At 47.6% G+C, this 17,227-nt stretch overlaps 1 protein-coding gene across 1 annotated transcript in view; it reads right to left on the reverse strand.

The window, feature by feature from the left end:
- Window positions 1–17,227, reverse strand: part of dscaml1 (Down syndrome cell adhesion molecule like 1) — a 618,289-nt gene that overhangs the window by 13,352 nt on the left and 587,710 nt on the right. The window contains exons 26-28 of the mRNA XM_070893140.1: window positions 12,099–12,254; window positions 6,283–6,313; window positions 2,212–2,330 (exon numbers count right to left, since the gene is read on the reverse strand). Coding sequence (XP_070749241.1) covers window positions 2,212–2,330; window positions 6,283–6,313; window positions 12,099–12,254 — 306 coding nt within the window. The remainder of the gene's footprint in view (window positions 1–2,211; window positions 2,331–6,282; window positions 6,314–12,098; window positions 12,255–17,227) is intronic.

A 17,227-nucleotide genomic window follows, 5' to 3' on the forward strand; every position in this document is an offset into this window, starting at 1 on the left:
AAGCATAATATTTCCTGGCATACCTCAATATTCAAGGAAGAAAAGTTATAGTATATGAAGTCTGCTGTTGTGAAATATCACTCCAGATGAGGAGCCATGCCTCACTATCCCCCCTCTACTCCCCTCCCCCCCCCCACCCCCACCGCTCCTGGGAGCATACATATATATAAGCAGGTCTAAGAATGTATAGGAACTGAAAAAAAGCTATCAGGTCCAACATAACCCTTGCTCTTTGATAGATCAACCCCACCTGTCCACCTTCTCAACACTCCCTTCTCTCTCCAATTACAGCATCTAGTCGCCCTTTGAACCCATGTAAACGGTGTACCTCAATTAGGGTTGCCAACTCTGGTTGGGCATATTTCTGGAGGTTTCATCATATGACCTGCAACAGCCTTTTTCCCCATTTCCAGTATTTCTACAACTAATTAACAAATGTGTTCAAAGAAAATGAAAGAAAAACACGATTTTTCTTAGTGCCCCTATGATTTTTCTCTTGGGTTTTGCTCCCGGCAGTGTCCTCGAGATTCATTTTCAATTCCTGGAGACTCCAGAGCAATCCTGGAGGGTTGGCAACCCTGGCCTTAATGGCGTTCCCTGGCAGCTCATCCCTCAGCCTTTTCTTTTCTAGAGCAGAAAGCCCCAGCCTGTTCAACTCTTCCTGATAAGTATATCCTCTCAGTCCTGGTATCAACTTTGTGAATCTTTTTTTGCAAGATCGATGGACAGTATGAGCATGTATGCACACTAGGTCCGTGCAGCAGAGCTTGGTCTCCAGTCGTCTTGGTCAACCTTTGCCACTGGACCAAGACCTAGCTCTGTCAAGCCCGTGTGGTGGCTGGTGTGCAACGGCCACCCCACGTTAAAAGAATCCACGCACAGGCATCTTCCACCCTTCAGGATGTAATTTGGGAAACACTTATTAAGCTCATCGTTTTGGTGTGGAAGTGGATCATCCTCAACACGAGGGACTGCCTAATGCTAATATTACACTGGCAGCTCACCCATTGTGTGATAAGTCCCACGCGGCATCCCTTCCTACTTCAGAATGGCAGGCAGTGACTAGTGGGGTACCGCAAGGTTCAGTGCTGGGACACCAGCTATTTACAATATACATTAATGATTTGGACGAAGGAATTGAATGTAATATCTCCAAGTGTGCAGATGACACTAAGCTGGGTGGCGTTGTGAGCTGTGAGGAGGATGCTAAGAGGCTGCAGGGTGACTTGGACAGGTTAGGTAAGTGGGCAAATGCGTGGCAGATTCAGTATAATGTAGATAAATGTGAGGTTATCCACTTTGGTGGCAAAAACAGGAAGGCAGATTATTATCTGAATGGTGACAGATTAGGAAAAGGGGAGGTGCAACGAGACCTGGGTGCCATGGTACATCAGTCATTGAAGGTTGGCATGCAGGTACAGCAGGCGGTGAAGAAGGCAAATGGCATGTTGGCCTTCATAGCGAGAGGATTTGAGTATAGGAGCAGGGAGGTCTTACTGCAGTTGTACAGAGCCTTGGTGAGGCCACACCTTGAATATTGTGTACAGTTTTGGTCTCCTAATCTGAGGAAGGACATTCTTGCTATTGAGGGATTGCAGCGAAGGTTCACCAGACTGATTCCCGGGATGGCAGGACTGACATATGAAGAAAGACTGGATTGACTAGGCTTATATTCACTGGAGTTTAGAAGAATGAGAGGGGATCTCATAGAAACATATAAAATTCTGACGGGATTGGACAGGTTAGATGCAGGAGGAATGTTCCCGATGTTGGGGAAGTCCAGAACCAGGGGTCACAGTCTAAGGATAAGGGGTAAGCCATTTCGGACCGAGGAGACACTTCTTCACTCAGAGAATTGTGAACCTGTGGAATTCTCTACCACAGAAAGTTGTTGAGGCCAATTCGTTAGATATATTCAAAAGGGAGTTAGATGTGGCCCTTAGGGCTAAAGGGATCAAGGGGTATGGAGAGAAAGCAGGAATGGGGTACTGAATTTGCATGATAAGCCATGATCATATTGAATGGTGGTGCAGGCTCAAAGAGCCGAATGGCCTGCTCCTGCACCTATTTTCTATGTTTCTATGTTTCTTACGTTTCCAATTTTATTCACCTGCGTCCCCTGGAATTGGAACTCTTCGCCTTACGGAATAAATACAAACTCGAATTTGGGGGGGAAGATGGCCAAGTACAATGGCACACTGCAGCACGTACCCAGTTGCTTGATTCCCTCTTTGTCCTCGATCAGCAGTTGCACTCTTGGGATGTCGATGTGAAGCCGGGGGCCCTGTGGCTGCCCCTTCACTGGGGTATCGAAACTACGATTGTTCTTACTGCAAGAAAACATTTCACAAATAGAATATCACAGTACGGATATCAGCAGCAACATTTATGTAGTGCCGTACAAATCCCAAGGGCCTTCACAGGAACATTAGCAAACAAAATTTGACCAAGTTAAATACTTAGAAATTATTTTTTTTTTAAATTCATTCAGGGGATGTGGGCATTGCTGGCAAGGCTGGCATTTATTGCCCATCCCTAATTGCTGCCTTGACAACTGGGAGGCTTGCTAGGAGGTTTCGGAGTCAACCACATTGCTGTGGTCTGGAATCACATGTAGGCCAGACCAGGTAAGGGTGGCAGATTTCCTTCCTTCCCGAAAGGACATGAGTGAACCAGATGTTTTTTTTTTACATCAATCCAGTAGTTTCATGGTCAACATTACTGAGACTAGCTTAAGATTTAATTAACCAGCCACCGTGGTGGGATTTGAACTTGTGTCTCTAAATCATTAGTCCAGGCTGCTGGATTACTAGTCCAGTAACATCACTGCTACACTACCTTAGGGTACGGTACAGTAGGGTCTTAGAAGTGAATCAAAACAGGAAATGCTGGAAATACGTAGGTCAGTCAACATCTGAAAATAATATCTGGATTAATGTTCCAGGTGAAGACCTCTCTCTATCTTCTGTGCTTACATCAGCATTCCAGGGTATGCTTTCCGGACTGCTTACTGACTGGGTTACAAACATTTTCTGTGCACATGGAATCACTGTCGGTGCTATTTTCCTCATTTTCTGGCATTGTGTAAAGCTTGCTTTAGCTCCATGGTCAGAGGTCTCGGGCTCTCAGGACTGATGTCGCCGGTTTCATTTGAAAAGACTGCTTTGGCATCTCATTTTGAAAAGCACTCGGCCCCACTTTCAGCCTGGTTTCCACTTTGAGCAGTGCAGCAATGCACCAGCATCACCTCTAATGAGAGGCGTTTGCTCAAATTGCCCTTTTTCCTTTTTGTTTTTGGAACACAAGAACTTAAATTATTTTTCAGCAGAAAAAGCCTGTCACAGCAGACTGAGAGGGCAGAATAGGGGAGGGACTGGGGTCACAGCTGGGTTTCAGAGGCTCGCTTCACTGTTGCTGGTGAAAAATCAATGAAAAATCTTAAGAATGCAACAACAACAACATGTATTTATATAGCGCCTTTAACGTAGTAAAATGACCCGAGGTGCATAACAGGAATATTATATGACAAAGAAATTGACACCGATCCATACAAGCTGCAATTAGGGCAGATGAACAAAAGCTTGGTCAAAGAGGAAGGTTTTAAGGAGCGTCTTGAAGGAGGAAAGAGAGGTAGAGAGGAGGAGAGGTTTAGGGAGGGAGTTCCAGAGCTTGGGGCCCAGGCAACAGAAGGCACGGCCACCGATGGTGGAGCGGTTATAATCAGGGATGCTCAAGAGGACAGAATTAGAGGAGAGCCGACATCTCGTAGGGTTGTGAGGCTGGAGGAGGTTACAGAGATAGGGAGGGGGCAAGGCCATGGAGGAATTTGAAAACAAGGATGGGAATTTTCAAATTGAGGCCTTGCTTAACCGGGAGCCGATGTCGGTCAGCGAGCACAGGGGTGATGCGTGAGCGGGACTTGGTGCGAGTTAGGACACAGGCAGCCAAGTTATGACCTCAAAGTTTATGTAGGGTTAAATTCTACGACTGAATAACTCCACATCATGACACAGACACTGAGAGGAAATGTTGTTTTCCTTGTGTCGGCTGTGGCTCGATGCTAGCAATCTTGTCTCAGGAGGTTGTGTGTTTAAGTCCCACTCAAGGGACTTGAGCACACATCCTTGGCTGATATTCCCAGTGCAGTGCTGAGGGAGTGCTGCACTGTCAGAGGTGCCATCATTCAGATGTGACGTCAAACCGAGGCCCGTCTGCCCTCTCAGGTAAAAAAATCCCATGGCACTATTTTGAAGAGCAGGGGAATTCTCCCCGGTATCATGGCCAATAGTTATCCCCTCAACCAACATCACTAAAAACAGATTATCTGTGCTTGATCTCATTGCTGTTTGTGGGAGCTTGCTGTGCGCAAATTGGTCGCCGTGTTTCCTACATTTCAAAAGTACTTAATTGGCCATGAAGCAGTATAGGATATCCTCACGTCATGAAAGGCGCTACATCATTATTTTTTACTTCAAAAAAACTCTCACTTTTGATGTCTGATTTAAAATTTCCATATTTGTGGATATCCCACTATTTGGTCAGAAACTAGTCAGTGGCAACTCAACAACAACTGCTGCCCCTCCTAGCAAGGGAGACAACATCAAACTGAGGGGCCGAAAAAAGATTAGGAAGAGATTGATCAAAATCATGGTCACAGAAGCGGGTTTTATGAGAGGAAGGAGAGGGGTAGGTGGAGATAGAAATGAAAAAAGACAAAGGCGAACACAGACTCCACCAGATAGTGGGCTTAGCCAGCCTCTCCCCAGGTTGTGTATCAGGCGCTCAGGGTCCGGATATTCTGGAATGTGCTGAGCATCGCTACAAAAAAGGCAACAGCAGTCCGAGTTTCTTTCATTGCATCCTAAGATGTTCTAGGTGTGCAGGTACAGCAAGTGATCAGGAAGGCCAATGGAATCTTGGCCTTTATTGCAAAGGGGATGGAGTATAAAAGCAGGGAAGTCTTGTTACAATTATACAGGGTATTGGTGAGGCCACACCTGGAATACTGCGTGCAGTTTTGGTTTCCATATTTACAAAAAAGGATATACTTGCTTTGGAGATAGTTCAGAGAAGGTTCACTAGGTTGATTCTGGAGATGAGGGGGTTAACTTATGAGGAAAGGTTGAGTAGGTTGGGCCTCTACTCATTGGAATTCAGAAGAATGAGAGGTGATCTTATCAAAACATATAAGATTATGAGGGGGCTTGACAAGAGGATGCAGAGAGGATGTTTCTTTCTGATGGGGGAGACTAGAACTAGGGGGCATAATCTTAGAATAAGGGGCCACCCATTTAATACTGAGATGAGGAGGACTTTCTTCTCTCAGACGATTGTAAATCTGTGGAATTCGCTGCCTCAGAGAGCTGTGGAAGCTGGGACATTGAATAAATTGAAGACAGAGATAGACAGTTTCTTGAACGATAAGGGGATACGGGGCTATGGGAAACGGGCAGGGAAGTGGAGTTGACTCCATGATCGGATCAGCCATAATTGTATTAAATGGCGGAGCTGGCTCGGATGGCCTACTCCTGTTATTTCTTATGTTTTTATGTGAAGAGGCTCTGGGTGTAGGGACTCTGGGTGTAGATGTGCGAGGTGTAGGGACTCTGGGTGTAGATGTGCGAGGTGTAGGGACTCTGGGTGTGGATGTTCGAGGTGTAGGGACTCTAGGTGTAGATGTTCGAGGTGTAGGGACTCTGGGTGTAGATGTTCGAGGTGTAGGGACTCTAGGTGTAGATGTTCGAGGTGTAGGGACTCTGGGTGTAGATGTGCGAGGTGTAGGGACTCTGGGTGTAGATGTACGAGGTGCAGGGACTCTGGGTGTGGATGTTCGAGGTGTAGGGACTCTAGGTGTAGATGTGCGAGATGTAGGGACTCTGGGTGTAGATGTACGAGGTGCAGGGACTCTAGGTGTAGATGTACGAGGTGCAGGGACTCTGGGTGTGGATGTTCGAGGTGTAGGGACTCTGGGTGTAGATGTGCGAGGTGTAGGGACTCTGGGTGTAGATGTTCGAGGTGTAGGGACTCTGGGTGTGGATGTTCGAGGTGTAGGGACTCTGGGTGTAGATGTTCGAGGTGTAGGGACTCTGGGTGTAGATGTTCGAGGTGTAGGGACTCTGGGTGTAGATGTTCGAGGTGTAGGGACTCTGGGTGTGGATGTTCGAGGTGTAGGGACTCTGGGTGTAGATGTACGAGGTGCAGGGACTCTGGGTGTGGATGTTCGAGGTGTAGGGACTCTAGGTGTAGATGTACGAGGTGTAGGGGCTCTAGATGTATCCTTACCTGATCAGCATTTCTGCCAAGCTCTTTGCATCTGAAATATTCCAAAAAATGCAATTAGGTTGAGACAAAAAAAAGCAGAACTCTTAAGCCCCTCCCTCCCTCCACATCATGTAAAGAACGGTGCCAGAGCTGCCTTTGAGTATAATGCAGTTTGAAAGGTGACCAGAAAGAGCATTGATGAAATTTATCTTCCACAGTGACTGGCAAGCTTGAGTGACAGATTAAAAAAAACTCATGTAGAGACCGGGACCATTACCAGCTGTTCCTCTGCTTCCCCAGCACTGTGACAATTATTTAAAAATTCTTTCTAGAATGTGGGCATTGCTGGTAAGACCAGCATTTATTGCCCATCCCTAACTGCCCTCGAGAAGGTGGTGGTGAGCCGCCTTCTTGAGCCGCTGCAGTCCATGTGGTGAAGGTGCTCCCACAGTGCTGATAGGGAGGGAGTTCAGGCTTTTGACCCAGCGATGATGAAGGAACGGCCGATATATTTCCAAGTCGGGATGGTGCGTAACTTGGAGGTGGTGGTGTTCCCATGTGCCTGCTGCCCTTGTCCTTCTAGGTGGTGGAGGTCACGGGTTTGGGAGGTGCTGCCAAAGAAGCCTTGGCGAGTTGCTGCAGTGCATCTTGTAGATGGTGCACACTGCAGCCACGGTGCGCCGGTGGTGGAGGGAGTGAATGTTGAAGGTGATGAATGGGGTGCCAATCTAGCGGGCTGCTTTCTCCTGCATCTTGAGCAACGTTGGAGCTGCACTCATGCAGGTAAGTATTCCATCACACTCCTGACTTGTGCCTTGTAGATGGTGGAAAAGCTTTGGGGAGTCGGGAGGTGAGACACTCGCCGCAGAATACCCAGCCTCTGACCTGTCCTTGTTGCCACAGTATTTATGCACCGTGGCTGCAGTGTGTACCATACACTGCAGCAACTCGCCAAGGCTTCTTCGGCAGCACCTCCCAAACCCGCGACCTCTACCACCGAGAAGGACAAAGGCAGCAGGCGCATGGGAACACCAAGTCACACACCATCCAGACTTGGAAATATATCGGCCGTTCCTTCATTGTCGCTGGATCGAAATCCTGGAACTCCCTCCCTAACAGCACTGTGGGAACACCTTCACCTCACGGACTGCAACGCTTCAGGAAGGCGGCTCACCTCCATCTTCTCACGGGCAATTAGGGATGGGCAATAAATACCGGCCTTGCCAGCAACACCCACATCCCGTGAATAAAAGAAAACGAAAATTGGTTAATTCTGTTTTATGGGCACCCACTCAGTGACAGTATCAAGTTTGCTGCTTTTAGATAAAACATTCCATGCGCTGTCAACAGCAAGAGTGTGACCTTCTTCTCTCGCCCACACCAGCCATGCTTGTGCACTGTTTCCGGGTTTAATTTCCTCAGCATTATCAATGCAAATACGTTAGGCAGTGCACTGCAAACAACGCATCGAGAAAATGAAACCCATTGGAATCAACTGGTGTTAAAGCAGATTTGTGCCGTAGAACCAAGGATGGTGGCATCAATGCCCAGCCAGTAATGGTGGAGCTGGGAGTGGGACCGAGGTGAATGCAATGTTGTTGTCTGGTGGTGTGCACGGCGATTGAGTGGGGCAGAAAATATTCAAGCGTTCGAGCGAAGTTGATCTGCCTCACCGTTGGTTAACAACTTACATCTCCACTGTGGGAGCTGGGTCATTGAATAAATTTGAGACAGAGATAGACAGTATCTTAACCGATAAGGGAATAAGGGGTTATGGGGAGCGGGCAGAGAAGTGGAGCTGAGTCCATGATCGGATCAGCCATGATCGTATTAAATGGCGGAGCAGGCTCGAGGGACCGCATGGACTACTCCTGCTCCTATTTCTTATGTTCTTATGACAGACGCCCAGCAAGGCTGCAGTTCCGAAGCCATTTCACGTCAAAGACTTCTTCAGCTAGAGAGCGGATTTTCATCTCATCGGTGTACAGGGAGGGTACAAGGGACACAGATCCATATTTAGATGCCAACCATGAGGGGAGCAACAGTAGACAGCTGGCAGACGTTGGGGAGTTTCGAAATTGATTGAAATCAAGATTGGAGGCAGACTCGGGACTTGGCCCATTGCTGAGTGTACAGGACTGTCAGAGGCGGAATAGCAGCAAAGGATCACAGATGAAGGAGGTCACTCAGCCTACCTTAGTTCATCCATCCAGAAAAACCTGCCGTCGTCCCATCATAGCCTCCAACTGTCCTTTAAATGATTCCAAGGATTTTGCCTTCACTACCCTACCTGGCCGTCCCACTCAAATCTGCAGCCATCTGCTGAGAAGTCCTTCACCACCTGTGCTATTGTGGCACTCTTTAAAGAGACTGGACTCCAATTAATTCTCAGCCAGAATTTAATCTCTTGGTGCTTGCCGCAGCCAAGGAACGTAAACAGAAAATAAAGGCCCAAACCATTCCAATTTATTAAACACAACGGGCTAGAAATTCATCACCATTTCCGCCCGGTTTCTCGGTGGTATTCCTGTTTTTTGCAAGTTTCGTCAAAGTTTTGAGGGGCCTGGATATAGCGGATAGCAAGGGCCGAGTTCCATTGGTGAAAGGGTCAATTACAAGAGGGCAGAGTTTTAAGGTTGTTGGTGGAAGGTTCAGAGGTGATTTGAGGGGGGGGGGGGGCTTCTTCACGGAGTTGTGGGGGTCTGGAACTCGCTGCTTGGAAGGATGGTGGATGTAGAAACCCTCACCACATTTAAAAGATGCTTGGATGGGCATTTAAAGTGCCACAACCTGCAGGGTTACTGACCTAGAGCTGGTAACTGGGATTAGACTGGATGACCTCTTGTTGGCTGGCACAGATACGATGGTAAGTACTGAAGGGAATCGAATACGGCCAGGGTGATCTCCTGGACTAGTTTCGATCACCTGGATGGGTCAGAGAGGAAGTTTCCCAGATTTTTTTCCCCCAATTGGCCTGAGTTTTTAATCTGGTTTTTGCCTCTCCCAGGAGATCACATGGCTCCGGTTGGGGTGGAGTGTAGAATGTTTCAGTATAAGGGGTGTCGCAGTTGTGTGAGGCGGACTGGTTGGGCTGGGTGCTCTTTGCCTTTCCGTCATTGTTCATGGGTTTATATGTAACCTTCAGGGCTGCTGACCGAGGGCCGTGCGGCTCTTTGTCGGCCGGCACGGACACGATGGGCCAAAATGGCCTCCTTCTGCGCTGTAAATTTCTATGTTTCTATGTTTCTTCTGCTAACGGTTTTGAAATACCACTGGGGACTGGACCGCCGGCGTGGAAGACTGAGAAATCCACCACCGCCGAAGTTTGGCGGCAGCGGTGTTCCGTAGCGGAGCGAAAAAATACCGGCCACAAGAAAGCAGCCGGAGCTGCCCTCTGATCAGCAGTAGGTGAGAAAACCGGCAAAAAAAGCTGAGTGAAAGTTTTAAACAAAAATTATTTTTGCAGCGATTCAGTCCTGTGAATGTTTCCCGATTTTTGTATTTTGGAAAAATATTTTTTTGCGTTTCCCCTCCTCCCTAGGCCCAACGCGCAGCCTCGGACTAAATTTTGAGTAAGTACCGCCCAATTTGACCAGGATCGCGTTTTCCGACGAGAATCCGCATGTAAGACCCATTTTTCCCGCTGGGCGGAATTTTTGGTCGATTATTTCGCCTGCGTTAATTTAATAAACGTAGCAGTTTTTTTGGGCGGCAATCCAATTTGGGAGGTGGAATTTGATCAAATTAAAGCCCCAAGGAGATTAATTGTTACAGACAATAATTAGGACTCTCAGGGGTTGGATTTCCGTTTGGATTGCGCCCCTGTTAGCGCCCAGGTGGGGCGGTAACGGGTCTGGAAATGGTTACCGCCCCGGGTGGCGAAATTTGCTGCCGGTTTCGCGGTGGTGCTGAGCAGTAACGCCCAGGAGCGTCGCGTTGGTGTGCAACGTCCCCCGTTATCCTCCCGATTTAAAAATCTGTTTCGTGCTGTCCCCGTGGCTCCCCGTAGCCAGCCCGCCCGAGAAAGCGGGCGCTTCGAGCTGTCCCGGCGACGGCGAGGGACGGAACGACTGCGTGAGGTAAGTGTGATTGGGGGTTTTTTTGTTTTATTTTTGCAATTTATTTTTATTTGGGGTGAGCAATGTACTGGGAAAGTTTTCCGTGTTTTTTTTGCGCCGATTCTTTTTTTTCCCCCAGGGAGGCCTCTCTTCGGGCGTTCTGAAGCCGACTCTTTAAGAACATAAGAATTAGGAACAGGAGTAGGCCATCTAGCCCCTCGAGCCTGCTCCGCCATTCAACAAGATCATGGCTGATCTGGCCGTGGACTCAGCTCCACTTACCCGCCCGCTCCCCATAACCCTTAATTCCCTTATTAGTTAAAAATCTATCTGTCTGTGATTGAATACATTCAATGAGCTAGCCTCAACTGCTTCCTTGGGCAGAGAATTCCACAGATTCACAACCCTCTGGGAGAAGAAATTCCTTTTCAACTCGGTTTTAAATTGGCTCTCCCGTATTTTGAGGCTGTGCCCCCTAGTTCTAGTCTCCCCGACCAGTGGAAACAACCTCTCTGCCTCTATCTTGTCTATCCCTTTCATGATTTTAAATGTTTCTATAAGATCACCCCTCATCCTTCTGAACTCCAACGAGTAAAGACCCAGTCTACTCAATCTATCATCATAAGGTAACCCCCTCATCTCCGGAATCAGCCTCGTGAATCGTCTCTGTACCCCCTCCAAAGCTAGTATATTAGCAACGGGTTTTCAGTTGCTCCCCCGGCCTAGCGCCCCAAGACAGGTGTGGAACGCCTCCCTCAGCGTTCCGCTCCACTCTCAGGGCGCAGCAACCAAATTTGTTGCCTGCCCTCGTAAATCATTTCCCGGCGCAAAATTTACCGACCCACCGCCATTCATACCCTAATTAGCCCCCAACTGAATTTCCACCCCAGGGAGACTAACTATTAGAGAATAATTAGGAATCTAAGGTGTTTTATATAACATTAAAAATACAGAACAAGCAAAGGTCATTCAAGATGGACTGTGTACAATTTATATTTGGGTCTCTGTCCAACCTCTTCAACCTCCTGGAGGGAGACAAATGCAAGGAAAATATGCCAGGGAACTTGGCTCATCATTTCGAACAGTGGTTAGCCTAGCGTTTTAATGCTGTGTATTGTGCGCCACTAAAAGTTCTGAAAAATAACTTGGAAGCTCTCATTAAATTAAGACCAGTTTTTTTCCCCCTATCAGCTCAATTATATACTCTGCACTTCACACTCACCCTGCCCCAGAAGGTGTTGATTCAGCTCCATGTACCAGCAACCTTTCAGCGCCTCTCGCAGTTGGTCAGACTCCACAAGTGAGACTGGAATGATGAGAGAACTTCAGCCATACCCAATGAACCGATTCCACTGGGAGCCCCTGGCTGGCAGTGAGAGGCAGGAACCAACGTTCCCACTCATTTATTTTTTTGGGTGCGCGGTCCCTTTAACCATTCAAAGTTCCCCGCCTTTTTTTTCCCATTTAAAAGTCGCTGAGCGGCCTGCGCAGGACTTCCAGACCATTGCGGGCCACGCAGCTTAACGGGAGCTACCTGACCGTTGACCCCTGTCCCGAGCAACCGAGGTCAATCCCAGAGTTCCTTGCTGCTGCCACGGCCAAGATCCTTGGCCCTGGGGCCTTCTTGGCCTGCACGCCTCAGTTCTTTTAACCAAAGTGAGCCATCGCGAGAGCGCTTCGCAATCACCTCATGACTAATTATTTTTGAAACTCCCTGCCCCCGCACCCGAGACTATTTGTCAACGTCGCCCAGCCTGCCGTCCCCCCGCCCTCGCTCACCTCGCAGTCTCTTCAGGCGCTTTTCCTTCCGTTTCTTCCGGATAACGAACAGAAGTGCCACTGCAACCGTTGCCAGGATCACGGGACAAGCAATGGTAAACAATTTCTTCACGTCATCCCCCTCTCCTTGCATCGATTTGATTGGTGGGATCGTGCCTGAAAAAAAATCAGAGCAAAAAAAAAATAATCAAATAAACACATCAACGCCGAGATGATAAGAGACACGGGGAAGCGAATTCCAAGGGGTTTTGGGGCAGGTCATGATCTATAACGATAATACTGGGACGGTTTACAATTGCCTTAGGCCTGAAATCAGATAACGGCATTTGCCTCAGTAGTGTCTAAATTATTTATAATAACTACATGTGTTATTTATGGATGACATAATATTGAAATGGTTCCTCTCAGTAGACAAACTAGCCATTCCCTGTCAGTCTCTGTGATGTGCTTGTTTATACTGGTGCATGAAAATTGAGGTGAAAAAGCAGTTAAGGTAAAAACTGAGGGAACAATTTACACTCGCTTCCTCCAAAAGGCTGTGGATGCCAGGACACTCGGAGGCAGAGACCGATAGATCTTTGTTAGTTGAAGGTATCAAGGGATGTGGAGCAAAGGTGGGAAAGTAGAGTTGAATGGCAAAAACATGAAGGCAGAATATTATCTGAATGGTGACAGATTAGGAAAAGGGGAGGTGCAACGAGACCTGGGTGTCATGGTACATCAGTCATTGAAATTTGGCATGCAGGTACAGCAGGCGGTGAAGAAGGCAAATGGCATGTTGGCCTTCATAGCTAGGGGATTTGAGTATAGGAGCAGGGAGGTCTTACTGCAGTTGTACAGGGCCTCACCTGGAATATTGTGTTCAGTTTTGGTCTCCTAATCTGAGGAAGGACGTTCTTGCTATTGAGGGAGTGCAGCGAAGGTTCACCAGACTGATTCCCGGGATGGCAGGTATCGACTGGGCCTGTATTCCCTGGAGTTTAGAAGAATGAGAGGGGATCTCATAGAAACATATAAAATTCTGACGGGACTGGACAGATTAGATGCAGGGGAAGAATGTTCCCGATGTTGGGGGAAATCCAGAACCAGGGGTCACAGTCTAAAGTTAAGGGGTAAGCCATTTCGGACCAAGATGAGGAGAAACTTCTTCACCCAGAAAATTGTGAACCTGTGGAATTCTCTACCACAGAAAGTTGTTGATGCTAGTTCATTAGATATATTCAAGAGGGAGTTAGATGTGGCCCTTACGGCTAAAGGGATCAAGGGGTATGGAGAGAAAGCAGGAAAGGGATACTGAGGTGAATGATCAGCCATGATCTTATTGAATGGTGGTGCAGGGTCGAAAGGCCGAATGGCCTACTCCTGCACCTATTTTCTATGTTTCTATGAATGACAGATCAGCCCTGATGTACTTGAATGGCAGAGCAGGCCTGAGAGACTGAATGGCCTCCTCCTGCTCCTAATGTCCCGATGAATGGCTTAATAAGACAACCAGGCATAACAAGGGGTGATTGGGGGATTGCTTGAAACCACGATGGAACAGCTACGTTGTGGAGATACCTTGAAGAAGGGGAGAGATGAGAGAAGGTGGAATCTGTAGTGGTTTCAGAGTAGAGATTCCAGAGATAATTCTGAGAGTAGAGAGATTTCAGAGATAATTCTGAGAGTAGAGAGATTCCAGAGATAATTCTGAGAGTTGAGAGAGAAAAGGAAGAAAAAAAACCCTGGAAATCCAGAATGAAACCAGAAGATGCGGGGAATACCTATCAGGTACATCATTATTTGGAAGAGTTTGGGAGAGAGTAGAGTCCCTTTCCAACGTTAATCCGTCTTTTCCCTTTACGGACGCTTGTGGATCTGCTGTGCAACTCCAGCGGTCACTTGTTTAGTTCTGAAGCAATGACGTTACTGAAATGTTGCTGCTGATGTTAGGAATATCTGATGTTCACGGCACATTGGTACCATCAAAATTCTAAGCATCAGTGTCCGCCTTTATTTTACTCTACTCTTAAAAAAAATATCACAGAAAGTTTATGCCACTGCTCTCCTTTTAACTCACTGTCCTATCTCTGGTAAAATATAGATTTTTCTTGTTGAATTTTACATTTTGGTGACAATTCGTAGCTGGATGTCTTTGCTTTGTTTTCTTTTCACTTTCTCGTGAAAGTTAGTTGCTCTGGTGTCTGCTGTTCAAACCCTGACCTCTGACGCCTCACTGAAAGGTGTTTGGTAGGACGTGAGACCAATGCTTGAAGTGAACGAGCTGGTTAGAGGAGGCAGGTGTCCTGCGTGAACATTTGGCCTTCACAGCGGAGAAAGTGGTCGCCTCCCGCCCTTGAGATGAATCCAGGTGCACAGATCACGCCTCAGGGCTGGGCGGGAGAGCAGAGGACTGCAGAGGCAGGAGCACGGAACAGAGGGGCAGGACATAGGCATGGCCTACAGTGGGCACAGAATAGAAACCACACAGGGCACAGGGCATGACTGTCAGTCAAAGGCACACCACCATCTGCAGGAACAACTCAGGCCCCTTTAGGGATGAAATTGGTCATCGCCAGTAGTGCGAAATGGGCCGTTAGCAAACTGGCAGACCATTTTACACCCTGCCTGATTTTCTTTTCCATTGAAGTCAATGCCGAAGACCAATACCACCCCCCGCGCACCCACCCCCATTCACTACGCCCCCTCGTCTCTGTCTGCAGAGCAAGAGTCTAGAAAGTTGTCATTGTTCCAAAATAGGCCAGGTAACAAAACGTGAAGGGATGAATGGGAATTTTTGCTACTTTTCCCACGGAATATTGTACACAATTGACATTCTCATTTATGCAATGGCCCAGAAATTCTGGCCTCCCCGGGTCCCGTACTGAATGTGTACGGACCCGGGAAGGCATCGCAAAAGCCGTTTTTCAGCGAACAATGCACATGCGCTGAAAACCGGCTTTTCCGATCTGTCAAACTGGAGCTGGACAGATCCTCCGCATCTTAGGAGCGAGGACATTTGCAAGGGCAAGATTGCGGGATTTACCCATATCTTGCCCAGCAAAAGGTCCTCAAAACTCATGCGCCTGATGAAGGCAGACGCACAGCCGACAAAGCGGCCTCACGGATGCTTCTCCTCCACTTTGAGCGGTCTTGGGCCAGGGACTCCCAGGTGTCGGTGGAGATGTTGCGCTTTATCAAGGAGGCTTTGAGGGTGTCCTTGAAGCGTTTCCTCTGCCCACCTGGGGCCCGTTTGCCGTGTCGGAGCTCTGAATATCGGTTGAAATTTGCTAACTGAGCCTCTAGGTGGAGCAACGGTTTATGTTAAGACGACAACAAGTGAAGTGATGTGTATTTAACTTAATCGTCAGTTCACCACAAATTACACAGAATCTACGCCGGGGTTTATGTTTCACACGCGACATAGAAACATAGAAACATAGAAAATAGGTGCAGGAGTAGGCCATTCGGCCCTTCTAGCCTGCACCGCCATTCAATGAGTTCATGGCTGAACATGCAACTTCAGTACCCCATTCCTGCTTTCTCGCCATATCCCTTGATCCCCCTAGTAGTAAGGACTTCATATAACTCCTTTTTGAATATATTTAGTGAAATGGCCTCAACAACTTTCTGTGGTAGAGAATTCCACAGGTTCACCACTCTCTGGGTGAAGAAGTTTCTCCTCATCTCGGTCCTAAATGGCTTATCCCTTATCCTCAGACTGTGACTCCTGGTTCTGGACTTCCCCAACATTGGGAACATTCTTCCTGCATCTAACCTGTCTAAACCCATCAGAATTTTAAACGTTTCTATGAGGTCCCCTCTCATTCTTCTGAACTCCAGTGAATACAAGCCCAGTTGATGCAGTCTTTCTTGATAGGTCAGTCCCGCCATCCCGGGAATCAGTCTGGTGAATCTTCGCTGTACTCCCTCAATAGCAAGAATGTCCTTCCTCAGGTTAGGAGACCAAAACTGTACACAATACTCCAGGTGTGGCCTCACCAAGGCCCTGTACAACTGTAACAACTAGAGACTCCTCCCTTTCGAATTACCTCTTCCCATCCTGCCCCCATATCCCTCCATTATCCACTCCCTCATGTATGCATGGTATCTCTACTTAAGAACATAAGAAATAGGAGCAGGAGTTGGCCATTTGGTACCTTGAACCTGCTCCGCCATTCAATAAGATCACGGCTGATCTGATCTTGGCCTCAACTCCACTTCCCTGTCCGCTCCCCATAACCTTTGTCTCCCCTATCATGCAAAAATCTGTCTATCTCCACCTTAAATAATGACCCAGCCTCCACAGCTCTCTGGAGCAGAGAATTCCAAAGATTCACAACCCGCTGAGAGAAGAAATTCCTCCTCATCTCCATTTTAAATGGGCGGCCCCTTATTCTGAAACTATGCCCCCTAGTTCTAGATTCCCCCACGAGGGGGAAACATCCTCTCTGCATCTACCCTGTTAAGCCCACTCAGAATCTCAAATGCATCAATGTTATCTGCTCCAACCATTCCATGTGAGTTCCACATTCTCATCATTCTCTGTATAAAGAAGTTCCTCCTAAATTCTTTATTTGATCTGTTAGTGTCCATTTTATATTTATTCCACCTCGTCAACTGCCCTTGCCCTGATTTAGAGAATTTCATTAACTACGCTTCAAATGTTCACCCCTCCCTTTAACTTTACATTATTCATCTTTGCCTGTTCCCTTCCCTTCCTGAACTTCTCTCGCTCCCCATCTCTGGGTCTCGGCTTTCCACTGATATCTACCATCGCCCACAACTATCTGAGTTATACGTCTTCCCACCCCGCTTCCTGTGAGCCCTCCATTCCCTTCTCCCAGTTTCTCCATCTCGGTCACATCTGCTTTGAAGACGCCACCATGTGGGAAGGACAATCATGACAATGAACATTGTTGAGGCCTCAGAGTTCCTTGTTGTCAATTACTTTTGCACTTCTGAACTTTTTTCAACCTTGCTTTCCAGCACTGTCTTGAATTCTCTTCACGACAGAACAGTCAAGGGCCTTGGACATGGAGTAAAACTTAGGTAATTTATGCAGAATGTGTATGTGTGCAGCTGAGTAGACCCTTCCATAGTCATGTCCATCAGCAAGGCTGTGTGATCCTCGTTGTTTTGTTAACTCT

The sequence above is a fragment of the Pristiophorus japonicus genome, chromosome 11, assembly GCF_044704955.1.
Source record: "Pristiophorus japonicus isolate sPriJap1 chromosome 11, sPriJap1.hap1, whole genome shotgun sequence".
Lineage (NCBI taxonomy): Eukaryota > Metazoa > Chordata > Chondrichthyes > Pristiophoridae > Pristiophorus > Pristiophorus japonicus.